Below are 27,647 nucleotides of genomic sequence, written 5' to 3'. Positions count from 1 at the left end.
ACCTTTTTATGAAAAGAAGTCGACTTATTTAAAACACACTATTTTGAAGACAGTTTTGGTTGATGGTTTGTTTGTTTTAAATATTTAGATATATATATTATCCATCAATGTGTGGCATATCATTTTACATGAAAACACATGTAGCATTTGTTCATGTATCTGTACATCTCTGAAGTTGATAACACTGTGGTACCAATTTCCTAAGCATTTCAATTTAGGCCAAGAGAAGTTCATACAGAAGTTTTCATGGAAAGTAATTAGAACTTTGAATATTGTGTTATCTTCATCTTGCACTTTACTCAACCTTGGGCAGTATCCATGAGGCTTCCTGAGGGTCTGTGAACAGCTGTATTATGAATGGGTGTGTCATTGTTTATCCCATCAGAAATGCTTGTTTAGGTAAAAAGGTTTTTTTTAAAACATTTATTTATTTGTATTGGAAAGGCAGCTACATAGAAAGGAGGAAAGACAGGAATATCTTTCGCCTGATGGTTCACTCCCGAAGCACCCGCAACAGCTGGAGCTGAGCCACTACGAAGCCAGGAGCTTCTTCTGGGTCTCCCACACAGGTGCAGGGTCCCAGAGCTTGGAGCCATCCTCGACTGCTTTCCCAGGCCACAGGCAGGGACCTGGATGGGAAGCAAGGCTGCTGGGATTAGAATTCGCACCCGTATGGGATCCCGGATGCATTCAAGGCAAACTACACTATCATGCTAGGTCCAAAAAGTGTTATGAAATATGCTTCAAAGACAGTCTCAGGGAGAAAGCAAAAGTAACACCTTGTCAGAATGCCTTTGTGTAAAATACACAAGCATTTCCCCTTTATGGATATTTGCTTTAATATTCTCATTTTTATTTTTAAGATTTTTTATTTATTTGAAAGGTAGTGTTACATAGAGAGGAGATACAGAAAAAAAAGAGAATCTTCCAGCCACTAGTGTTACCTGCAAATGGCTGCAGTGGCTAGGGTGGACCAAATTAAAGCCAACAGCCTGGATCTCCTTCCAAGTCTCCCTTGTGGGTGGCAGGGGTCCAAACACTACTCTGTCTTTCGGGGAAGGGTTTTGGAAGATCCCGTCCATCGTCTACTCATACCACTGCTCCCTCAGCACTCTCTCATCTTTGGACTGCTATTCTCCTGTGGACAGCTCTCCTTCCTAACGCCCCCACCCCGCCCTTGCCTAGCCATACGCTTCTTACATTTCAGATTCTCTGCTGAGCTCATGCACTTGCTTCCTTGACTGAACCCCAGCTTTCCCCAGAGACCATCATTTCTGTTGTGGCACTGTGACGGAAAGTTCAAACTCCCATGGACTCCCAAGTCCATCCTGTGACTTGAGAGGCAGCATTCCGGTTCCCCAGCTTCCCTCTGCAACTTCTATACCCTCACTGATGATGGAGAGTAGTCATGTGTGAACCCACTCTGCTACTCCTTGTTGTTATTAAATGACTTCAAAGTGTTGATCTATATTTTCCTACAGGCTTAGAGATGCCAGTAGCTTCCTTCTCAGCCTCTGCTCCAATTCACTTCCTAACCTTCTCTGTAACACATATTCTATGTGGGTGGTCCAGCCACACTCCGGCTTTCAGAGCCTCTTTGATTTAGTTCTTACACTCTTTCTTTCCAACCCATGCGACAGTTCACACATCCAGCCATACCCTGAAAGTGGTCCTCACTGTCTAGTGTCATTTTTGTCATTCCATAACTAAAAATGTGTCATTCTTTTTTTTTAAGATTTATTTTTATTATTTTTTCATTGGAAAGGCAGATATACAGAGAGGCGAGACAGAGAGGAAGATCTTCCGTCCGATGGTTCACTCCCCAAGTGAGTGCAACGGCCGACACTATGCCGGTCCGAAGCCAGGAGCCTCTTCCGGGTCTCCCACGCGGGTGCAGGGTCCCAAAGCTTTGGGCCGTCCTCGACTGCTTTCCCAGGCCACAGGCAGGGAGCTGGAAGAGAAGCGGGGCTGCCGGGATTAGAACCGGCGCCCATATGGGATCCCGGGCGTGCAAGGCGAGGACCTTTAACCACTTGCGCCACCGCGCCGGGCCCCGTCATTCTTTTTGTATGTTGGCAAGCAATAATGCTTTAATTCAAAAACTACATTTTATTTTGTTTGTGTTGATTTTTATTTGTTTATTTAGGAAACAGAAATACAGAATTCCTGACCACTGAGTTTACTCCCCAAATACCAAAACTTCAAGACTGGGCCAGGGCCAAAATCAGGAGCCAAGAACTCTGTCCAGATCTCTCACGGGAATCACAGGACTCGGCTGCCTAAGCCATCACTCCTGCCTCCCAGCATTTGTGCTAGCAAGAAGCTGGCGTCAGGAGCCAGGGATGGATTCCAGTGGGATGCAGGCATCTTAATTTCTAGGTCAAATGCCCATCCCTCAGCAATTACTTATTTACCAAGTGCCTATCGTGGTAACACTATTTTATCGTTTTTTAGTAATAAACACAACAGAAAAATCTCTGCCATCATAAAAGTTTAAGTTCCAATACAATGAGTGACAATTAGAAGGTAAATGAATATATAACTTTGAAGTGATGAGGTCTACAGGGAAACTGAAAAGAAGACTAAAGCATATTTTGGGTTGCAGTTCTAAATGGAGGGCATAAAGATATCAAAACAATGGAACACAACAGCTACATCTGAGCACTTACTATCTGCAAAGTGCATTCCATCTTTTGACTCATTTCATCTACACAATGCACGAATCAAGAAACTGAAGTGCAGGTCATGGGCACCACTTTTATAGTCTCACCACCAGCAGGAAGCAGAGTGAAGATTTAAGCTCGGGTCACTTGTCTGCAGTCCACTCTGTGTGCCCCACCTCAACCTACTGCGCGTACATTAACATCATCCCAGCTTTGCAACAGCAAGGGTTGGCCCCTAATCCTTCAACTTCCAGCACTCTAGTTCCATGTCACCAACACCGTATTTGTTACCTCCCAGACATCTTGGTTGTCATGTCTGTATCATCCTAACACATCTCACTAGTCCAGGCCTACATTCAAGTTGTTTTCTGTCCAGCTTAGCTACCAGAGAGAATAACTGTCTCTAGAAATGTTTAATCATCCATACAATTATGAACTATGTTTTTTATCTTTGTTTGAAATTATGTTGCTTCTCTGCCTGAGTTCTGTTTGGAATTGTGTTGTTTCTGTGGCCAGGGGTGGGGAGAGGGGAACTGTTAGACGTTTTAAATGTCTGACCAATTACTGAGTAATTGGTAAAGTTACAATCAAGGACACAAAGCCTTCAACTTGTTTTTAAACTTTGATGTGGTAGGAATGCCCCTTAGAGATAAAAGATGTAAAGATTAAATTTTTCAGTGTGCCCACAAAATATTAATTCGCTCACTTGAGACTCATGAAAGAAAAGTAAATTACAAGATGTGATTCACTTGCTGGGAAACAACTGCTTTGCTAATTCACTTTATTCTTTAAGAGAAAAGCATTTGTTAATTGTATTAACCCTGCTATAAGCCATTTTTTAATCACTGCAAAGGAAAAATGTGAAGTAGTCATCCTGTTCAAGTCATGGTATGAAACACTCCTAAATTGCAAGAAGCCTAAAAGGCAGTGATACCAACTTTTTTCACTAAAAGTATTGATCATGTGCCCTCGTTAATCTGAAATTTTATCCTGAAGATAACATACATATGAAATTTTAAATCCTCTGTTAAAATAACTGAAGCTCACAGCTTCCAGTTAGGAAGGTTGAAGTGGAGCTGAAACTGCAAAGTCTTCTACCATGTGCATTGGTTGAGGGTTCCAGCATTAACTCTACCTCTAAGTAATGGATCAGTTGCCTGATTCTCCACATCTCTGAAACCAAGCAGCAAGGTGATATTGCACTTGATACAAGGCTTGGAGAATGCTGATCTCTCTCACACTTAGTGGACAACCTTCTGTTAGCAATAGATTAGGATGCCAGCACACTGACCTGGGTTCTGTCCCACTTTCCAGTCCAAAATGGTGAATGGACTGATAGAGAAAATGGTAATGTGCAGAATCAAGTGGGAATTTTCTCTCTAAATATTTCCAGAAGCTTAAAGTGGTTGGTAGTTACAAAGCACATCACTTGAACAGGCCACCTGGCTAGGGAAAATATATTGCATTTGGCTTTAGCGATTGTGAGGTATTGTTATTTGTAGCAGTAATGTTAGTGTGCCACTGATGAACTCTTACTCCATATCCACAAATATAAGCAACTCAACAAATATATAGGAAGTGTAAAATGTGCCTCTTATAGATGAGTAAGCTAAGGACCTGAAAATTGGGTTAACTTGGCAAATGGTGACTTAGCCCACTACACCACAGATAATCAGAGCTGCTAGTCAGGGCTCAAATTATAAAAACCATTTTCCTAATATGCATAAGATTTGTCTTGTTTGTGATGTGTAATGATCATGTGAGCCTGAGCGTTTGATGCCTCTGGGTCTCTTTTGTCATCATTAGCTCCTTTCTAAGGTTTCAGGGAAAGCAACAGAAAAGGTCACTTGTTGCAACCGTTTAAGGATTGAACCAGCAGATCTCTCTCTCCCTCTGCCTTTCAAATAAATTAATTAAAATAAAATAAAAGTGGAAATGTGCATGATAAGGAAAATAAAATAGGATAGGTGGTTTGGTTTTTATTTGTTTTATTTTATTTTTTGATGATTTTTACATAGTTGATTAGGGAGGGAAGGGTCAAGGACTACAGGAAGGTCAGTGAGACCATTATTTCCACACTCATTTTTTCCTTCCCGTATCTAGGGAAGGAGGGAGATAAGGGGAGCCTCCAACCTCCCAACTGCCTCCATACCCTGGAATGGGGCACAGCCACTCAATGCCATCCCAAGGTCCCCAATGTGGGGCATATTCCAAGGGTCTCACTCAAGTGGTTTTGATAGTTCAACAGTTCGGAATGCTGTTGATCGCCACTCCAAGCACGTTGAAATCCCTTCAGAATCCACTGAATGACATAGTACACCTTAGAGTCTCCATTTGCCCAGAAATTCACTGCCAATGCTTGGTTGAGGTAATTGACCAATTTGTTCTGTCCTCCATCCTCTGTTATGTACTGGATGTTCTCTGTAGGCTCCAATGTACTGCCATATCCTCTATGTGCACCTGGACATGCTTCTCACCTCCATCTAAGCCACTGAGTAGGCCCAGCTCTGATACAAGTACTCCATGGTCAGACCACAGAACCTGCAATTCTCTCCATGGTTGGAGTTCTGATTCCAGTGGTTCAATTGGGGAGATCCCCAAAGAAACCTCATCTGAGGTGGTCCCAGACCTGATTCTTGTATGTGCTTGCCAATACAGGGTCCAGTACAGTGCAATTCCTACATGCATACTGGTGGTTGCAACTGCTGTGTCAATTCTGTCTCCAGCCCTATCTCCTACACAGCCCAGCCTGATTCTGCCCACCACACACTTGGCCTTCACATAAACCAGTGAACACAGCCTCGTCAAAGTGACCCGTGGTAACTCCCACTAATCCTCCCCTGCCCTGATTCCTGTGCTTGCCAGTATGTACAGCAGACTGGTCCAGTCTGTCCCACGTTCAATTCAGCTCCCTTATTGTCAATGGGCATTGAAGTGGAAGCTTAAACCACTGCAGCACAATGCCCACTTGTGCTGGCTGCTTTTTAATATACATTGCAATATAAAAAAAAGTTGTATCATTCATAGTTTGATGTTACAGTCCATCTGAATGTACAGAACTAAGGAAAAGGACCAGAAGGCCCTGTTGGGCATGTTTGTTTTTGTTCCTTATATCACCTGGCCCCTATTGTGACCTCTCGGGTCCCTGGTGGTGACTGAGCTCAGAAGTTTTCTCCTTTGTTTCCACTGACTCACAGATAACATATATTTTTCCTTTCCACTCATAGCAATTTAAAATACACGGACATTTTTAGATGTGCCTTCTTAAGTTTAAAATATGTAAATTTTGGAAAGCCTTCACTTTTCTCAAGATTGAAACCTTTCACTTCCAAGACAGGAATTTTAGAGGTAGAAAAAAAATTCAGAGTAAGTAGAAGAATATAGCATTTCCTATAAAGGGCATACTGTAGCAAATACCAGAATAGAATTGCAAAAGCATTCTAGAAAAGAATGAAAGACAGATTTTGAGATTTATTTTATTTATTGAAAAGACAGAGACAGAGAAAGAATTTTTGTTCCCAGGTTTACTATCCAAATTGTCACAGTAGCTGGAATTGGGCCATGCTGAAGCCAGAAATAAGGAATTGCATTCAGGTCTCCTACATGGGTGGTAGGAGCCCAAACTCTTGGGCCATCTTTCACTGCTTTTCCTGGCACATTAGCAGTGAGCTGGATTGGTGCTTAGCAGAGCAGCCCAGACTCAAACTGGTGCTCATTTAGGATGCTGGCAGTGCAAATGATGACTTAACCCACTATACCACACCATTGGCCCCACAAGATCTTTAACAAGAAAGAATCTGGAATAACTCCTTGGAGTAAAAGGGGCTTGAGTTGGCTCATATTAAAACAAAAGAGGAATTCATTCAGTGACCTGAACAATCCAGTTTGAGAAAAATACCATGAAGGAAGGCATTAGGGTGAGTCCTAGCTGGGTTGCCTTTAGAGATATGAATGCTGGGCGAGGTGAGCAAGGCGTTAGGAGATGATCTTGAATGGTAAGTGGAGATTATACTCTATAAAGTAGCTTAAATACTGGAAGGATGTATTTGCATTGCAATTCCTAGTGAAGTGAAATTTTGAAGAAGATTCAATAAAGAAGGTGATTGATCATCTTTGACTTTTAGGATTAGGAGCAAGGATAAATTTTGGATTTACTGAAGCAGCCCAGGAGAAATGGTAAAAAGCCGGTATAATGTCCTCAGGATGGAGAGACTTGAGAAGTGTAGCTCCCAGCCTGAGGCGCAGGCAGAAGGTGGCTAGCTAAATAATGTGTTGAGGAAAAGCACTCTAAAACGTTTGTGGAAATTGAATCAAACATTTATCTTTTGTGCAAATAAATTGAAGGCCCTTTTTGTCAGTCTGACAACCTGAACATCAGGTGGGAAGATTTTATACATAATATCTGGGAGAAAAAAATGCCAGCCTCGCAGTGGCTGTTACTGTAAATGCAACTTAATATAGAAACATTTGCTGCTTTTCCCTGTTCCCAAGAAACCTTTTGATCTTTGTTGGGCATACATCCTTCTAGTTCTCTGGTATATATGTCTACCTCATCTATTTTATAGACTTCCTTCCCTTCCCCTTTTTCTTTTTCCTGACACAGTGACATTCAAAACTGAAGATGTTAAAATTAAAACCAAAAGAATATTCAGTTTTTCTTGTTCACAGCAAAAACTAAAGCTAAAATGATTTGCATAAACTCTAAAATAATAATAAATTTTATATTTATTTGCTTATAGACAAGAAGAAAATCATTTTTATAGGACACTTTATTGTCCTTGTTGTAGGAGCTCTTGAGAAAGATCTTGAAGTCCTCTGCATACCCTTACGATCAGTTACAGACATGTTCAGAAGAAGGAATTAGCTGTATTGTGAGACTACAAAATTTGGACTAAAAGTTCCTCATAGCAGCATCAATATACACCAGCATGCTCATAGTTACTATTCTATTAGTGTGAGTGAAGATTGTCTGTGTTTGTATGTACTCTATTACATACCAAATTATTTATTACAGTAGAAGCATAGTGGTAAGATTTTCCATATTGTACTGACTCTGCCAGAGGTAGATATCTGTTACAAATTTGTAAGTAAGACGTTGATAATATTGCTACTAGGACAGACAATATGTCCATACTCATTCAATCAACAGGTGTTTATTGAGTGCCTTCTGTGTACATAGTACCATGTATGGGGGCTGCAGCATGTCCCTCTATGCTCCCATAGAGCGTAGATGCAAAACATTAATCAAGTAGCTATGATATTGTGCAAAGAATATGGGAATTAAGCAGATATAAGTGTGTGCTTTGGAAATACCCTCCAGGGAGTCCTCACCTGGTCTGGAAGTTAGAGTGTTGTATGTTGCATTTCAACCCACATTGAGTATTCTTGGAGGCCAGGTAAGAGTCGCAGTTTTAGTGCACTGATATAATGTGTAAACATCAGCATATGTGCATATTTTGTATTGCATTTGATAATAATTTACTTTTCAAGTAAAGAATACGAACTAGTCATAAACATCTCAGAAAAGACCAGAGAAGCTGAAAATCCCTGGAAAAAAATGATTCACCCTTGGAAGATTCTGAACCTTTCTTAGGCTATAACTGGCTGGGAACCTCTATAACTTTGCTTCTTATTCATGTATTGTCTGAGAAGAGCTGTTCGCAGATTAGGTCCTTCCAATGGCATTACAAAACAGGATTTTATGGACCTTAGATTATCCCAACAGGAAAGCTGACTTAAGTGAATGAAGAAAGGGATGCTGGGGATCCAAGGGATATGTTGAAACTCAGGGGAATCTCCAATTTCTAAGCACTTTTATGTGTCGAGGATAATATATTTAATTGACATCATTCACCCCCAGATTGTTAGAATTCCTTGGAAAAGACCTCTAAAAACTGTGAGGTATCATAGAATGGTAACAATTCTCTAAAACAGTAATTAACACTCACGAATGCTTACTATGTGTAAGGATTTTGCATTGGTGGCTTGATTTGTGAAATCCAAGACTGATTTGGCGTCAGGAAGAGAAGTACATGCATGTGGGGATGCTTTCTGGAGCGTGGGCATTCCGTGGACTATTCCAGTCTCCTGCTGTTCTGCAGAGCTCAGTCCCAGGGATGCAGGTACAGGTGATCTCGGGACTTGTGTTACTATGCTGAGCATTCCCACTGAGAGCGTGTGCCCTCTGTAGTGGTGTTTGCTTGTCTGCCATTCAGCATCATGACAGTCAGGCTTCCCCTGAGATGTGACTGAGAGGTTTGAAATAGGCCTCCGAGAAAACACAAAAGGTTATTCTCCAGAAAGGATCAGGACAGCAGGGGCAGGGTTAACCTGTCAAGGATATTTTGTTGGCATAGCAAACATCATGGTGAAATGTGAATCCAAAGAGAGAAGGAGGAGTTCCTTAATGTTGGTTTCTTCTCTCCTTAGATTTTCCCCTTTTGGGGACTCTAGTTGCAGCTCATTTTCCTTGAAACTAGCAGTTCAGGCTAGGACTGACAACATTCTTCCTGCTTCTCCATCTGTAAATATCAGCCCCTTCTAGGGAACAGCATTGGAAGAGAACTCAGAACCACCAGGACCCAATTTTTAACTCTTTCAGAAATAAAGCAGAAATGTAAACATTTCAATGCTAAAAATCTCAGACTAACTCCCAGGTTCTGTTTATTAGTTTTGTTGCAACATTAAAGTAGTGTGTAAATAATATAGAAAACTTGAAAAAACAGAAAAGTATAAAGAAAATGAAATAATACATAACAATCATAGATAATAACTATTACCATTTGGACATTTTAAAAATTATTTTATTTTAATATTTACTACAAAGGTGAGAAGATTACATGTGGATCTTCAATCTGAACAGAGAGGGCTGAGGTCAGGTGGGTGGGAAGGTGGATGAGAGAAATGATTCAGCTTTCCTTCCTGTATCTGAGGAGGAGAGGGAGATGGAGAGAAAGTGCACTATTCCTTGCTGTCACACCACATTATTTTTCTAGGGGCAAAAAGAGACATTTGATGATGTCATTGAGGCCCCGCTGTGACAGAGGGTGTTACCTGAGTGGTCTTGATTGTTTCTGAGAAATTGTTAGCTTGCTTGCACCAGAGGTAATAAATCTTTTCTAAGGCCTGTTGGCTGTCTATGTGCACTGCAGTGTTCTCACAGACTTAGGTACTTGTTTTAGAACCTGGCCTGTAATGTTGCTCAACCTGCCCTTCTTTCCATCTTTTGATGACATATTCGAAATCATTTGTTGGTTAGCTGGACTGGCAGTCTTAGCTTTCATATTCATCAGGGTATGCTCTCCATTCTTGCATGAGGGTCAGCAACTGAGGTGGCCCAGTCCTGTAACATATGTTCCAGTGTCAGACTACATATCTGTTTGATCTTTCCTGAGGTTGGGGACCACATGTAGTGGTCTAGTTGAGGAATCCCCTAAGAAACCTCACCTGGGAGGTCCTCAGACCTTGCTCTCCTATGTACCAGCTCATGCAGGATTGGGCTAAGTCCAGCCCCTGCACCACATCAGGAGGTACAGCTGTCTGATCAGTCCTGTCCCCAGCCCTGTCTCTCATGCAAACCATCGGTTGCAACAGTCTAACCCAGCCCAGCCCATGTACATCCCCAGGCCCAGCTCTTGCATGCACTAGTGGGTGATACAACCCAGCAGAGGTGTCCCCAAAGATCCCCTCTGTGGTCAACCCAAAGCCCCGGTTCTCACACATACTGGGAGAGTGCTTTGTCTAGTCTGGGCATCCCCAAAATACTCCTACCAGATCCACCCCCAACATGGTTCTCATAAACATTTAGGCTGGCCAGGTCTACTCACAGCTCTGGCACTTATGCAGTGCTTTAGCCTGACCTGGCAGTGGGGGTGGGGAGAGGGAGTCCTGCAGATTCTCCTTCTAATCCATTCTGTTTCAGTTTCCTTTATTACCTGTGGATGAACTGGCCTAGTCAATGGAAGCCCCAAGAATTCCTTTTATATATGTCAAACAAGCTCTCAGCAGTGCCCATTCAGAGCCTTCCCCAGTCCTCCAACCTCTAGCATTACATTACATGCCCCCATACACACACATGTGAAAATGGCAATGGCAGTGAACTGGCCTCAGCCAGCATACATTCAGGTGGCATAGCAGGCACTCTGCTGCCTTCTCCCCAGATCTTTTTCTTTATATATATTTTATATATATCTGCCTATTCTATATAGGCAACTATGCTGGCACAATGGTATATTTGACACAGAGTTGGCATTAACCAGGCCGGAAAGCCAGCCAGCTATTGGCTGCTTTTCTCCCAGCAATCTCACACTTATCTAAATAAAAGGCAACCTAGGTTCACTTGCAACTCCAGGGTTTTTCATGTGGTTGTAACTACATGGGGGGTGGGGTGTTTCATCATTAAGCATATAGTTGTGCATACTGTCACTCTAATGAATGACAAAATATTTGAAAATGGTTCAGTATGCTTTATTCAGATCATGATTTTGTATATTACTTTAAAAACTCAAACAACACAATAAACCATAAATTAAAAATCAAATATCAACCCAAAAACACTCTATAGAGATTAGTAGTAATAACACTTTCTATGTTTTGATGAAAATTTTTAAAGAAAATCCTCCCTATTTATATCCACACACACACACACAGAGGGAGAGAAAAAAAGAGAGGATACCAGGGTTTGGGCCACAAGCAGGGAAACAGAACAGAGTCTGCTCTACAATCATTTTTTTGAAGATTTATTTATTTTTATTGGAAAGGCAGATATTCAGAGAGGAGGAGAGAAAGAGGAAGATCTTCCATCCAATGGTTCATTCTCCAAGTGGCCACAATGGCTGGAGCTGAATCAATCTGAAGCCAGGAGCCAGGAACTTCTTCTGGGTCTCCCACGTGGGTGCGGGGTCCCAAGGCCTTGAGCCATTCTTGACAGCTTTGCCAGGCCACAAGCAGGGAGCTGGATGGGAAGCAGGGCCTCCAGGACACAAAGCAGCACCCATATGGAGAAGAATTTAGCCTCAGGGTTATCACACTGAGCCCCCAAATGTCCTTTCAAAAGCTTCATCATAACACTGTGATTAATACTTTGGTTCGTCACCACCAACATAGTTATTCCTGTATTCTTTACCTTTTCCATTCCTAAAGGGAAAAATAATATTTCATTTTAATTAATGAAAACTTAATATCTTCATAATATTGAATTCTATCACTGATTGTAACTTCAATAGTTTCAGATTTTCCCACATGCAGCGAACATCTTTGCACATGATTCTCTCATCTTAATGTTTTCTTAAATTAAATTCTTAAAATTGGAGTTAAAATTTAAAATTATGAAACTTAGTAAAGATTAATGACACATTTCTGAAAAGTTTTACAGAAAACTTATAAAAGTTTTTGCTTATAATATTATATGGAAGTACTTATTTCATCATATTCCTGGAAACATGGACAGTCTAATTTTTTAGGTCTTTTCAGATAAAAAATTACTTCTTCCTATCTCATGTCTGATTAGTAGTAAAGCCTGACAAGTTTTCATAATTTTTAACCATTTATGGTTCTTTAATGGAGATTTTTGTTCCTGAGAAAAAAAGTAATGTTTTGCATTTCAAGTTGAGAAAAGGTTCATTATGGAACAGTGTGTCAACTGCAAGGTCGTACCTTCAAGTGATCACCTTGTCTCCAAAAATATTGTACAGATTTTCAGTAAAATACGTGTTCCACCTGCCCAACATTCTTGGGCAAACTGTAATTGTTAGAATCTCAAGTTCTCTTCCCATCCTAACTGGCTTATTGTCCTTTCTTACGGAGCCTTGAGCACGTATTGTTAGCCTTGTGTCTGTGTGGTCTGACTTAATCTCGCTCTAGCATTTTGTCTCTGCATCTCCTACATTCATATCCTGTCCACTCTGCGTTCATCACAGCAAAGCACCTCTCCTGGCCTCTCACCTCCTTCATGTGGTCATCGCCTCCTTGGTGTGGTCATGACTAAATTTTCCCCATATACTTGGTTGGATACTTAAGATATTGCTGATATTACTCATTCAACTTGAATTTGAAAAGAGACGGGAAGGATGGAAATAAAGAGGGAAGAAAAAGAGGAAATGAAACTATTACCCTTGACAAAATTGATGCCTTAAATTATTTTCCTAGGAGAGTTAATTAATCAAATGGATACAGTCGTATCATTGGGCCCTTTTAAACCTGTCAGTTAGAGCTTCTCAAGCTTCGTGATCGTCTTCCCTTGTCTTTCCAGATCTTTGTTTTCTGTTTTGCTTTGTTTTCCAGTCACACCACCCCCATATTTTAAAATAGGTGAATTTTAATATCGCAAACATAATGTACGTGTTGCTGTATACTACTAATACATCTGTGTGCTTTATACAAGAAAAATTAGATGTTTCTCACCTTCCTCTAGTAACCGATTCTCACTTTCTTTGGGCTGATTTTGTACCACTGAGAGTATGTGCTAGACATGCAGCCAGATTTCAGAACAAAGCTTAGTGACAGTAAGAGTGGGCATTCTTAATGCATTGAAGAGTGCAATCGAAATTTGATCTGATTTTCAGCCCCAGCTCCTCTGCTTACCTTAGAAAAAAATTATCTGAAGCAAGTTGTTTACCATCCTTAAATCTCTGCTTCCTCGGTGTTGAAATATACAAAGCAGTATAAACCTCAGAGCTGTTTCAGATTAGAAAATATAATACATGTAATGTATCCAACACAACAGCTTCATACTTAAGGGCTTTACATAAATTAGCCCTTCATGCCATTGCTCATGCTCATACAGCCACGCTGTAGCTGGCTCGGTTTCAGATTCCTGAGCCCTCAGTGCTGTCTGTGTGAAAATGTCTAGCATTTCGCTTTGTGTATCTTCATAAGGAAAATATTGAGTTCCCTTACTAACAGAGGGAATTTATTTGAGCAAATGTATGTTTGCTTTCATTTTTCACTGTAGTGTTGCTTCTTGTTTTTGTGCATTTTAATATCCCCTGTCTTAAGCATCTTGTGGTAACTTTAAATGATGTAAACAAATTATAACTTTCCCATCTTCATTAAATTGGGCTTAATTTTGGATGACAGTTCCAGAACTTCAAGAAAAGACCCAGCTTGAAGAGGGTTCTCGTGTGAAGATTTCACTTTATTTGGATTTATTCCTAGGAATGGGATAGTTGGATTATACGGTAATCAATTTTCAGAAGTCTGAGCACTCTGCATACTGACTAGTACCGTGGCTGCACTTAACCTACTCTCCCATCAACCGTGGATTAGGGACCGTTTTCCCACACATCTTCACCAGCAGTTATTGTTCACTGATTTCCTGTTTGCAGGCCATTCCCAATGGAGTTGGGTGGAACCTTAGCATTTCCTTAATAGCTGAGCACCCTGGGCATTTTTTCATATGTCTATTAGCCATTTGAGTTTATTCAAATTGTCTGTTCATTTCCTTCACCCCCACAAAAAAAATTCTCTATGGAGTGATCAAAAAAATAAATACCCATGGATTGTATGTTTGTGAACTGAGAGGAATTTGAAATATATATATTTCTATATATATAAAGTGTTTATATAAAGTGTAATCATAAAGAAATAAAATTTTATACATATACGTATACATACAAAGTGTAATCATGAAGAAGAGAAACACTGAAAAGAACTCTAATGCTCTGGATATACTCAAACATTCCATGTCCTTAATACCGCTAACAACTGGCTGTCTTAAGTATACCTTCCTGTGTTCATGAAGAAGAATACCTAACACACTGGAGAGTAAGTAGCAAGAGAAACCCATCAGTGTTTTCAGAAAGCAGGACAGCGCCTGTCAGGTGTTACAGGGAAAAGTTGATTTGTTGCTTCAGCACTTACTGGATAGAGGAGCACGGAAAAATGACTCTCTTCTCTCAGGTTCTGCTCTGTAATATGTAATGTGTATCTGCTTCCTTCATGGGCTAAACACATGTACTGTTGAGGAGAGCCTGAAACAATGCATGACCTCTCATGACCATCAGGCACTTTCTCCTTCACTGCTTGTAATAATGGCTGCCAGGTACCACAATTTACATAGACTAGCAAACCCGTTTATTCCAAGTATTCAATATCAGCCACCTTATAATGGCAGGAGTTCAAAAGTAAAGCAAGACCATCCCAATTAAAGTGTTTGTTTATATTAGTCCCTATTCTAATGTCCCTTTTCTCAAATTAACTCAAGCATCCATTCCCATCCATTATTTGAAAGCAGAACCAATGTTTTTTTCTAAGCACCTTATCGTAAAAACAATTAATATACAATGCAAATACAGTGCACATTCATTGCAAAGTGAAATGCCAGTCTTAGAAAAGACATGGAACTCCATGAAGTCCATGAAAATAATTATGCAAATCCGTTTCAATTGCCAATTGAAGTTTTTACAGAAATAAAGCAATTAATAACTAAAGAAGAGAGAAAAAAAGAGACTTAATGTCACAACAGTTCAAAAGAAAATCAAAAAATGCATAGGCCCCGAGTAGAATTTTTAAGACAATCAAGTCTGCAATAATGGCCCCACAAATGAACATGGTTCAAAGCCAGCTGGAAGCTCCGTGTGTGAAGCTATAATCACAAAAATAGAACTTGTTCTAATAGCAACATGAATCATTTTATTTGTTTGAAGAACTCATTAATATGGAAACTTAAACATTGTTAATATTTTTTCAAGTTTGGTTTATGGCAAGTTAGAATCCAAATCAAATCTTTATGTCATTACATGTTATATTTTAGTGCCCACTTTTAACACATGAATTTTTAAGTCACTTCCTTGATTATTGACTGTGCTCCAATAACAAGGAAATTCTGTATCATCATAGTTCATCTTCACATGATTAGGAAGTGCAGTCTATAAAACAGTGCAGCTTAAGCTCAGAGATCAGATCATTTTCTCCACATCACAGTAGGGCATAATTTCAGGATTTATCTCTACTTTCCAACATTATTTCTGCTTGTCACTGCATCATACAGAACATTCACTAAACAATCATGGAATTGAATAGAACTTACCATTTTCCGACACCTAACTATAAAATTAGCTTTTTAAAAAAAAAAGTATTTACTACCATTTGTTGTTTAAAAAAAATCTAGAATTTCTTCTCTTTTCTTGAATGCATTATGAACTTTGGGGTTTCCATGTGGAGTTTATACCCCCTTTCTCATAATGTAAAAGTCAGTCACCTGCAGCAGGCCAGGGAGAGTGGGAAACTTGTTGGTAAGAGAGCTGGGGATGGTGTTCTAAGCAAAGGCCATTTTCCCCTGCTGTCATGTCTCCGGTGGCCTTTGTGGGTGACTATTTCCAAACCAAGTTGAATAGAAGGTAAACTTTGCATCTCTCTTAACACTTGTCATGGTAGTGCAGATCTCAATAAGCTTGAGGGCAGTGAAATCGCCCTAGTGTAAATACAGTTGTAGCGAGAATCAGTGACCTGCCCTGGTAAACTGTTGGCAAAGAAGCACAGTAAAATGTAAATCTACACCCTTTGATACCATCACCTCTGGTTCATCTCTCCACACTTGTGATGTCACTTTGGGACAGCAAAATACAATAACTAACACGATAGGTCACTTGTATCTGAATTTGAGTTGGCTGCCTAATGAGGCATTGCAAAGAGCTGGAACACAATAAATCACCTACTAACACCACCAAGAGAGACACTACTTTGAAATAAATTCACACTAAATCTGCAATAAATGAAAAGTCCTGTTTGTGAGCTAGCTTTGCTTTGAGAAAGAGCTGAACTTCAACATTGCCAGGGAGAAGAGACACCCAAAAAATGGAGAAAAGAGCAAGAGAGACCAGCCTAGTAGCTCACTGCCAGTCTAGCTCACTCCCAGGCTGGCTTCACCTCATCTCAGATCCACCAGCATTGAATTCAGTTGCTAACATTCATTTTTCAGTTTTGATAAAGCTAACCTTCTTCTACTTTTATTTGATTCATGAACTTAAAGCTTTTGCTTCCTTTTCTCCCTCCACTCTTTTTTTTTTCTCTTCTCCTTTAAAAATGTTTACCTAAACAAACTAGCAGCATTCCTTGCCTACGATCATATTTCTATGAACTGCTGAGGAAATCCTTACATAAAGTTAGGACCTTATCTTTTCATGATCTTATACCATGATGAAGGATTTTTAACTTTTCAGCCTTAGGCTGTGAAGTGTGTATGTGGGTAACCCTGCTGGCTCATGAGTCACAGAAAGCTGACTTTCAGAAATGGTACAGTCACACCTTGGGGACTGACTCTAGCGATCTTTTCCGTTTCCTTGGAACTCCTTCAGTGTACATGCCCACTGGCTCCCAGAACCCTAGAATTGCTATTTTGTCAGAAATCGGTAGGCTCATACCAGCGACCGTCCTTTTCTGGATAGCACAAATCCACCCTTGGTAATTCTGATTTCTATGCACCTTGGGTAATGTAGGGAAGAATATGGCATCCGACCAAGCAGCGCAGATTTGCAAGTGCTTATGAGCTGGATGGCCGTGACAAGGCTGCTGAAGGGTTCAAAACCTCAGTTTTCTCTCAATCATAAAACATAGGAATAGTAATGAATTTGCCTTTTAGTGAAGTTGTAAGAATTAGGAATTAACAGCAATAAAGTCCCTTGAGTAATTCCTAGAAAGAATTGTAAATGTTTAAATTGCCACCACAATTACTATTGATGAATCCAGGAAGCCTATCATCAAATTTCATCTTGGCCACGTGGCAGCAGAGTGGCACTGGGATAGTGATATAATTATGTTAAATCTCTGTATCTGCTCAAAGTATAAGGAATATGAAGTTTGTTGCAATTTGATATTTGATACTGTTAAAGGACAAGCATAGAGCCACATGAATAAATACAGACTGATACTGAGATAATTGTGATATTAAAATAGCCTAACTTCATAGAGGGACGCATGTTTCATTTGTGTTAACAGTATAGTTATCTTCCCTACTGTAACTTCCAGGAAGGGAGGAACAAGCAGCATCCATTTCTGTATATCCCTCAGCACGTTGCACACGATGCCGGAGTGCTGTAGGAACACTCTCATTGAATAAATCAAGATTAACTATTCAAATCATCAATTTATTTCTTTATCCCCTCTTGGTACAAGCATTATACAAGTAACAAACAGATGCAATAGCCACTATGTAGTAAGTGAAAAATCAGGATCCCAGTGTAGTTTTTCTGATCTGTCCCACTGCTCAGTGAAGAAATGCTTTTGTTGTACCATCTTATTTTTGCTATTTAAACATTCACTGCATTTCTAAGAATGAACTTATTTGCATATACTGTGGTTATTGAGTTTTTCCCATATTCATGACTTATTTTCCAAAGGTTTACATCTTTGTGTCCCTGCCGCTACTTGGCACATAGTAGAAGTTTGGTATATGTGACAGATCTGATTCATCTCCACTGAAGGGAGACTGTCTTCGGTGCAGGTTATCTCTCTCTCTCACACAGAAAGTTCTTACTGGAGAAACTTTAAAATCCTGTAACCAGATCCTAAAACAAAAAGTGCACAATCTATTGCCTTTGTTTTGTGGTTGAAAGAACCCAAGGTTAGCTGACTTCCCAAGGACACAGAGCTATTAGCTTACAAGTCCTTGGCCTTGAATTCTAGTATTCTAAGTCACCATCTGGGATTATTATTACAAATATTAGAAACAATTCCCAGGCCTCGTGTAATCTTTGAATATGGGGTTTGAATTTCTCGGCATCTCTCTGATTTAAGCACCATGTTCCACTAATTCTAACAGGTATCGTGAGGAACAGGTACATTCATTGATTATGAGTAGCATTGCCTCTGAATATTGTGCTTATGTATAACGTAAGATTTCTTGATATTCTTAGAAATTAATGTCTCTTGTTCTGGCCAACCCACTTTGTGGAAGCAAAACTCTATCTTAAAGAAGTAGTTAAAAAGAAAAAGAAGATCAAGTCATACAAAAATAGGTTTAACTCAGTATCTAGAAATTACGTAGCATTTGTAGAATGTGGGTAGAATTTTATATAGTTGTGGAAAATAATAAGTAAACCAAGCAACAACAAGAAATGGGAAAAAACTAAACTCACAAAATGGCATATTAAATACCATAGACAGGCATGTAAGAAAAACAGCTGTAAAGTGTGGATTCTTTAATGTAAAAAAGGGTTTTGCAAATTTTTGTTGTTCTATATTTTTCCATTTCCCTTACAATGCTGATGTAGTGACCAGATGTTCACATAGAGTACAGGTTTTTGGAACAAGTCATGAGAGACAGATAGCTTTGTAGTCTGGAGTTAGTCATTTAACACATCCTTGGTAACCAGATGAGCTTTACAGCAAAGCACGCAAACAGACATGTGTTACAATCCTCACTTTCAGTGATCTTTCTGTTAGCCATCCATTTGCACAGCCCAAGAACAGCAGGGAGATTTGATCCTACAGAAAGCTGATGACAGGAGTAGCATTTGGTGAAGCCCTTAAGTCAGGACTTTGGATACGCACATCCCAGACAAGGGTCCCTGGTTCAAGTCTCATCTCCCAGTAACGTGCATGTGAGGTGGCAGGTAATGACAAGCCCTTGAGCTCTTGCCACCTACAGGAGAAACCTGCTGGAGTTTTGATCTGATGGCTTCAGCCTGGCCCAGCCCTGGCTATTGCAGGAATTGGGGACTGAACCAACAGATGCAAGATCTCTTTTTCCAAGCACTACAGAGGTCATTTTTCATGGAGGATACTTTAAAACAGTTCCAGGCTTCCTAAGGATCCTGATATGTATAATTCTACCTCAAGTTATGTAATTGTAGATACATGCCCTTTGCTGTAGAAGTGTCCATAAATTTATGTGAGCTTATCAACAGGGAACTCTCGTTTTTAATACCTTCAAATCACTGATGAAATAAAGAAATTTTGTTCTAAATAGTTTATATTTAGCTCTTAATGACCTTATTTCTCACCCCACCAGCCTCTTTTGCTCTTGTGTCACATTCTTCTGTCAACACCACACTCACATACACACATGAACAATGCCATACTCCCTGGGGTTTCTCGGTGGGCCATATATTGGCCCAGCTCCTCCCCCAAGTCTATGCCAGGCTGTATTCCTTCCACCTCTTCTGAGGTCAATTTCAACCCCTACTCCTTCATCAGTAAAGGCCTTCGCAGAGTGTTGCTTTTGCCATTCTTCTAAATCATTTCTTGAATTATTCTAATTATTTGAGTGAATATTTATGTCTCATAAAAAACTCAAGACCCAATCACATGGTGGCTGTGATCTTGTTATCAAGGTAACAATTGAGCCCTCTCACCACCACACTGGGCTACTTTTAACCGAATCTCAAGAGAGCTATTCTCCTCTAGAACCTAGTAGTTCACTCAATAAAAATTTGAACTAAAATGAGTAAAAAGAAAAAAATCTGTAATATTAATGCAAACTAATGCCCTCTTTTAATCATGTTTTCTTTATTTACAAATTTACCCTTCGATGAGTCAACAATGGGTAATTAAATGTGTATTTAATGAAAGTCAATGTGTTTCTGGCTCAGTTTTAGAAACTGTGCATAATCCATGAAGAAAGTTTCCTCTTTTTAAAGTTTACAGTCCTGTGACTAACAAAGACTTGGGCATGCACACCCCAACTTAAGATTTATTCACTAGTACCATAACTGTTCTCACAGGTACTGTGGTTGACCACTAAGGAGTTAAAATAACATAGTCCTCAGGGTCTAAACATTGAATTCATACATGCCTAAATACTTGAAACGTGTACATACCAACTATGGAAGACCAAGCAGTTTGTGTGAATTCTTACAGCCTTGATCCCATCAGCTGTTAGATGAGGTTGATAGTCATTTTTGGTAGCGTATCACCTTGGTAGTGTATGTAAAACCCACACTAACCAAATGATGCTGATGGGAATAATGTTAATAATGTTCATAGTAAAGTAAAATGTTCATGATGTCAATGCAGTAACTGCTGCTGATAACGATCCTAGTGATATTAGCATGCTGAACTTCCAATAGTGCTTGATACAGTAGTGGATGTTAAAGTGTTTTTGAAGTAATTACCACATCTGGCATATGGAAAGCCAAGAGATGATAGAAGGGACTAATTTAAACTGTAATGCAAAAAAAGGAAAATTTCTTGAGGGAAGTTTTTGGGTTTTTTGGTTTTCTTTTCTTTTGTTTGTCTCAAGGCTGGAGAAGAGACCTGGAAGTTATTGAAGGGAAAAGAAAGAAAGCACGAAACTAAAATCACACAGTCCGTGCTGTGGGTGGGGAGGAGTAAATTTCTTTTGTTTGGCAGGATGGGCAGGCAGTTGGCATGTGGCATAAGTAAATGCCATGTGGTTATGAAAGCTTTACTACTTGGTACTGAGCTCACATGCTAATAGCAAAAACATCAGCCCTAAACTTTGATCTGCTTGACTCAGGTTATAGGAAATATTCCACTAAATCTGTAATGTAGTAAGAAAACATATTCTTCATGGGAAGACAAATTAATATTTTGATTTTTATTTTCCCACTGAAGTAAGTATTTTACTTGGCCAGGACACTTGTTTCAGCTTCGGGTTCTTCTGGTGTAAGATGAGAAGAATTGTGCCTGTTCCACAGGGCTGATGCAGAGCATGGCTGAGATGACGCATGCAAAGCTCCTAGTGCATTTCCTGATGTGCAGCTGTGCTCAATGACTGAGAGAGCTACTGCTGTTTAGAATAGTGTGGATTGGAAAATTTAGGTACTTGTGCTGAGTCAATGTGTACATTTTTGCTTGTGTGTGTTTTTGGACATGTAAACTTGAGCCTGCTTGATCTGAGACTAACTGGGCTTTTTGAAATAGAAATAGCTCAAGAAGGACAAAAGTAACAGGGAACCACTTAGTTGTTAGTTCTCTTCAGAACAAAGAAATAGGAAAAAATCTTAAGGTTGGGCATTGAAGTTGAATGTTCAAGTAGAAAATTAATAAATTGCTTTATTAACCATCTGCTGTACAAACTGTCATGCAAATACTGCCTCATGCTTTATGAAAAAACATTGAAAACCCCTGCAACTTTGTTCTTCCGCTTGGATTGTCTTTCCTGTAGTAAAATGTAGAGTTGAATTAATTTCAAATCTGTTTATCTGTAAACCAGCCAAATATTTTCTTTCAAATACTTGAGCTCAATGTTGAATTCATGATAGACTTTATCCCTTAATTATTCTGATGAGCTTTTAGTCCCTCACATGGTAAGGTTTGTCCTACGCACATAATAACCAAAAGCTTTCATTTCTGGCAGGCTCTTCCAGGGGACCCAGCCCCCTAACCATGGGCGCCCAGGACACCCTCCCTGTAGCAGCAGCGTTCACAGAAACGGTCAACGCCTACTTCAAAGGAGCGGACCCAAGCAAGTAAGCCCAGGACCTGCTCTACTGCAGGCTCTAAGCTCCAGTAGACAATGTCTTTATCCTTAAACCCCTAAAACCCAATGAATTACAGTAAGTTTCACATGTAGATTGTAGGGGAAGATTTAATCAGAAATATTAAACAGGTACTTTTAAGAAATATACAAAATCTAGTGCATTATAACATAAAATTTCTTATACAGTTTGGTTTTAACAGAAATTCTTTGCAATGGGGAGGTTTACTGTCTCACAAAGGTAGGTGTCCAATCCATGCTGTTTGTTATCTTGGTCTTCCTGGGTGATAGTCACATCATATGAATTGAAAACATGAACAATAGAATGACAACACAGAAGGGTAAATACTTTCTCAAACACCCAGAAAAGCAAGGAAACAGGTTAAATCTTAGTCTTAGAAAATAAAGAAAAGGGCCCGACACGATGGCGCAGTGGTTAAGGTCCTCTCCTTGCACGCCCAGGATCCCATATGGGTGCCGGTTCTATCCCAGCAGCCTTGCTTCCCATCCAGCTCCCTGCCTGTGGCCCGGGAAAGCAGTCGAGGACAGCCCAAAGCTTTGGGACCCTGCACCCGTGTAGGAGACCCCGAAGAGGCTCCTGGCTTTGGATTGGCTCAGCTCCAGCCGTTGCAGCTGCCTGGGGAGCTAATCATCAGACAGAAGATTTTCCTCTCTGTCTCTCCTCTTTGTATATCCGCCTTTCCAATAAAAATAATAAAATAAATCTTTTTCAAAAAAAGAGAGAGAGAGAAAGAAAATAAAGAAAAAATGACTGAAAGGGGGGAAAATTATAATTACCACAAAGAAAAACTTCTAGGCTAAAATGTCATCACCCAAGCCCAGCGTGATAGCCTAGTAGCTAAACCCTTGCCTTGTACATGCCAGCATCCCATATGGTTGCCGGTTTGTGTCCTGACTACTCCACTACTTCCAGCTACCTGCTTGTAGCCTGGGAAAGCAGTAGAGGTTGGCCCAAATCCTTGGGACCCTTACCTGTGTGGGAGTCCTGGAAAAAGCTGCTGGCTCCTGGCTTCGGATCAGCTCAACTCCAGTTACTGCAGCCACTTGGGGAGTGAACCAAATGGAAGATCTTTCTCTTTCTATCCTTCTCTCTGTAAATCTGACTTTCCAATTTAAAAAATTAATTTAAAAAGTCATCACCTTCTATTTACATTTGGCACATGTCTTTTACATCAATACAGGCTCGTAATAAATTTCACATGAGGGCTTATGTGATAAAATTAAATGTTGTACTTGTTGATGAGTGGTTCACGGATGTGATTTGGGAAGCCTTTTAACTCCCTGAAATTCTATTTTATCTCTTATTTGTGCATTTCTCCACCAAGAGAGATTTCTGTGTCCATCAATTTAATAAAGAGTTTCAAAATTAGAAAATAATAATAAAGTACTTATATGAGTCTGCTCAAAAACTAAATAATTAAATCAAAGTGTTTTTTCAGTTGTAATATTAATGTAATTCCAGGTCTTAATTTGATTGTTAAAGAGTAAATCTAAGTGAGGGAAGACATGTGTCCTCATTTAAAAGAAAAACATTTTTATTGGAAAAGCAGATTTACAGAGAGAAGGGGAGACAGAAAGATCTTCAATCTGCTGGTTCATTTCTCAGATGGCCCGAACAGCTGGGGCTGAGCTGATCCGAAGCCAGAAATCAGGGGTTTCTTCCAGATCTCCCACATGGGTAGAGTCCCCAGGACTTGGGCCATGCTCTACTGTTTTCCCAGGGCACAAGCTGTGAGCTGGATGGGAAGTGGAGCATCCAGGACAGGTACTGGCACCCATATGGGATGCTGGCTTTTGGAGATTGAGGATTAACCAATCGAGTCATTGTGCCAGGCCCCATAATTTTTAAAAAAAAAATTACAAGTATGACGTTTTGGAAAACTTCAGTATTTAACATAAAGAATGTGAAGAAAAATAATCAGGTCTGCATTAGACTAAAACATCTGACACTTAGGCAAAATGAAAAATTGATTCTCCACATATATCTTGGGTAGAAATCCATATGACTAGTCATTAATCCCTATTCTTCAGAAACACATGATTTTTTTTATACAGAAAACAAATGCAATTCCTAACTTAATGTTAAGGTGACCTACACAGGCATTGTAGACTATTCAACGCCTAAATTACTTGTTTCTAAGCAACATCCAGATGTCAGTTCTTTCTCTATCCTCCTTGCACTAAGACCACATGCCAGATCTACATACTAGTAGAAATTAAAAGTTACCTCATATTAGCAGATGTGTAAACAACCAAAGAAACGCCTTTATACCATGTATACACAAGTTGGTTCTGGAGACTCATCTCTGAGTAAAACCATAACTATCTTACTAGTTCTGAGAACCACTTATTATCAGCTAACCTGCACCTTAGCAAATTCAGACTGGCCTAAGTTGAGAAAAGGAGACAGAAAAGTAAGAATTGTGGGAATAAGAAACAGTTGGAAATGTGGAGAGACAATATATGCCCTGTGAATCATACAGGGGTGGATTCTTTTGTGCCTACTTCCTAATGGCCTTTCATTCATTTGCTCACTAATTTATTCATTGAGACCTAATTGGTCTCCTTATTTTCCCCTATTTTCTCTCCCCAAAGTCTGTTCTCAGTGTTTCTTATCATTCCTCTGCTTGCAAAGTCGGCTTGCAATCCTCCTACCCAGCTAAAGTCTAGAAGGCCCTACCTGTCCTGTCCTTAGACAGTCCCCTGCAACTCATTCCAGCTTCTAGCTAATTCATCACTCCCTTTCTTATTTCACCTCTACCTGTCCCCTCCTGATTCATTCCTCTAGCCATACTGGCCTTTTGTAAGGCTGTCATTCATCACTCCAAAATCTTCCACACCTCAGGCTATTTTCATTTGTTGCTGTATCCCGTAATGAAATCTTTTCCCAGAAATCAAAGTGACTTTTCTTCATGATTATTCAGTTAAAAAAAAAAAAGGGATCTTCCCTGGCCCAGCTAGATAAATTAACACTCCGCTCTAATCCTCTCTCAACATTTTGTCCCTCCTCACCTCAATCTCATCCACAGGCCCAGTTTCTGACATGTTATGTACTTTTTTCCGCTCCACACCATCTGGACTTGAATAGTTTCATTTATGGTGTATCATCTCCAGCACCTGAAACAGGACTTGACATGAAATACTTGAGATGAATTTGCTGCATGAATTGAGATTCCCCTGTGCACCTGTTGCCCGTGATCTTCACATCCCTGTGATGTGGTGCTTTAGCCAAATTTGAATGAGTGCATTTCCTGTACTCTTCCAAATGAACCAAGCCTTTAACCTGTGCGGATGGAGTCTGTTTTCAACTATATTTCCATAAATGGTTACAAACTATTCCCTGTGCTGATAGATGGAACACCTAACATGTCACCTTAAATATTTGAAACCTGAAGGTTTGATCAAATCATGCAGTGACTTTCTCCTATATTTAACTTGACCTCCAGGCAGTAAATCATTTTGATTGCTGTTCCATCTCTATTCATTTTCAAAGTTCTGTCATCAGGTGGAAATGTAAACAACCACAGAACCAAATAGAGAAATGACGAAGAAAGGCGTTTAGCTTTGCTTTTCTTCTCACCTTGCATTATGGCCATTTGTTTTCAGACCACACTGAAACAGAAATCACTACTGCAGTTGCTACATACTGTGATGTGTCATCCATTCAAATATCACAACATGCTTTCCAGGAGTGTTCAAAACAGCTGAGCCAGACATTCTGATTCTGGAGTTTTTCTCAGTGGCTTAGAGGAAGGTCATTCCTTTGCTTTTCCTACAAAGGCTGTGATTGTGCCTACTCAAACTTGGTGCTAAAAAGTAAATAATAAAGGCCAAGGAATTAATTCTTTAATCCCTTAGAAAAGCTTAGGTTCCTCACCTATATCCTGTCCTTCCCTTATCATCACATTTTAATTATTTATTTAGAATTGTCTCTCTGCTTACACTGGAAGCTGTTTTGTTTGTCACAGCCCACTCTAGAATTTAAAAAAAAAAATCCTGGAATATTACAAGGATGCTTACAGACAGTTGTTGAATTGTTCATTTATTTCGAAACATCTTCAGTTCCTACTCTGTTCTGTTTTCTTTGTTATGCACTTCTGCTTCCCCAGAACAGATCGAAGTCATGATAATTGCCTCCGCAATATTGCATAAGATATACAAGAAACAACAATTGAGTTTTTTTTAAAAAATGAACTGTACATACGTCCAAAGAAATCTAAAGACAGAATAAAAATAAAAGCTTCTTTCAGCAGGCTTCTCTAGTAGCTGCATTTTATAAAATAGAAAGGATTTTTACCTTGGTGCAGTAAAAGGGGATTATAAATAAAAACAGCATACACTGAGCCATGCTTAGAAGTGACTTCACTTATCAGAGCGGAACACGGAAGCTACACTTGATGGATTTCATGCATTTCATACAGCCTCACAGGACTCACATTTGCACACTGCATAACTGATAACAGCTGTTGTTTCTATTGCCCAGCAGTGTGGTGCTGCCTGTGGCTACAGAGAGAACCCAGTTTACGTCACTCAGCCAACATGAGTTGAAATTTTGCAATTATTTTTGTAAGATTTATTTATTTTAATTTGAAGATCAGATTTACAAATAGAAGGAGATTCAGAGAGAACAATCTTCCATCTATTGGTTCGCTCCCCAAGTGGCCACAACAGCCAGAGCTGAGATGAGCTGCAGCAAGGAGCCAGGAGCCTCCTCCAAGTGCCCTACATAAGTGTAGGGTCTTTTGGGCCGTCCTCAACTGCCTCCTAGGCCACAAGCAGGAAGCTGGATGGGAAGCAGGGCTGCGGGAATATGAACCGGCACCCACATGGGATCCTGGCACGTGCCAGGTGAGGGCTCTAGCCACTAGGCTACTGCACCAGGCCTTGAAATTTTTCAGTTCTTAACAAATGTTTTGTTTGTAAAGTTTTATAAAATTCTGCACATCAAAAGTTTATTCATGTTTCCCTATCATGTTAAATGTTTATAATTCAAACTCATGAAACATCTAGCCTTTTCATAGAAGATAATAGCAATTACTAAGGCTGACAGAATATTTTTTTTTAGTCATGAGTATAAAAATATTACATTTCTATGGAGAAAATTCCAGAGCAACTTGGAGACTTCATGGATGAGTAAATCATCCAAGTTCTATGATACCTGACCTGCAATTAATAGCCTTGAGGTACTTAATGTTTAATGTTGAACCAGAGGAGTTGATTTTCCCATCTTCTGCCCAATCCTGCTAACCCTTTATAGATAAGGGCTATTTTACCTCTTTTAAGTACCACCTGCTCATAACAGATTGGGTAGTCAGTCATGCCAAAAAGTTTCCTTGACATGGGAAATGCTACCTCCTCTCAGCTTTGACTTGCTTTCAAAAGAAGGATTTTCCCCATATCTAGATTCACCTGGATCTCACTCAGAGCAACCGGGAAGGGAACCAAGCAAAGAACTGGTGGTTAGCACCAGCTAGAAAGCACCCATGCTGCCTGCTGCTCTTCAGAGTGATGAGCCCATCAAGGACTCTGACTTAGCATCACCTGCTGCTAGTGTTACCATGCAGGACTCTTCATGTCCACACGGT

General features: G+C 39.9%; 1 protein-coding gene across 5 annotated transcripts in view; it reads left to right on the top strand.

Annotated features, from left to right (window-relative positions):
- The window catches only part of SGIP1 (SH3GL interacting endocytic adaptor 1), a 190,890-nt gene that overhangs the window by 142,026 nt on the left and 21,217 nt on the right, over positions 1-27,647 (top strand). For all 5 annotated transcript variants that reach the window (XM_040978631.1, XM_040978629.1, XM_040978627.1 and 2 more), the window contains one exon: positions 21,922-22,033. In XM_040978631.1, coding sequence (XP_040834565.1) covers positions 21,922-22,033 — 112 coding nt within the window. The remainder of the gene's footprint in view (positions 1-21,921; positions 22,034-27,647) is intronic.

Source organism: Ochotona curzoniae, unplaced genomic scaffold (genome assembly GCF_017591425.1).
Source record: "Ochotona curzoniae isolate NIBS_2020 unplaced genomic scaffold, NIBS_Ocur_1.0 contig_291, whole genome shotgun sequence".
Classification (NCBI taxonomy): Eukaryota; Metazoa; Chordata; class Mammalia; order Lagomorpha; family Ochotonidae; genus Ochotona; species Ochotona curzoniae.
Note: the sequence above shows the minus strand (reverse complement) of the source record. Positions and strands in the feature narration are given on the sequence as shown.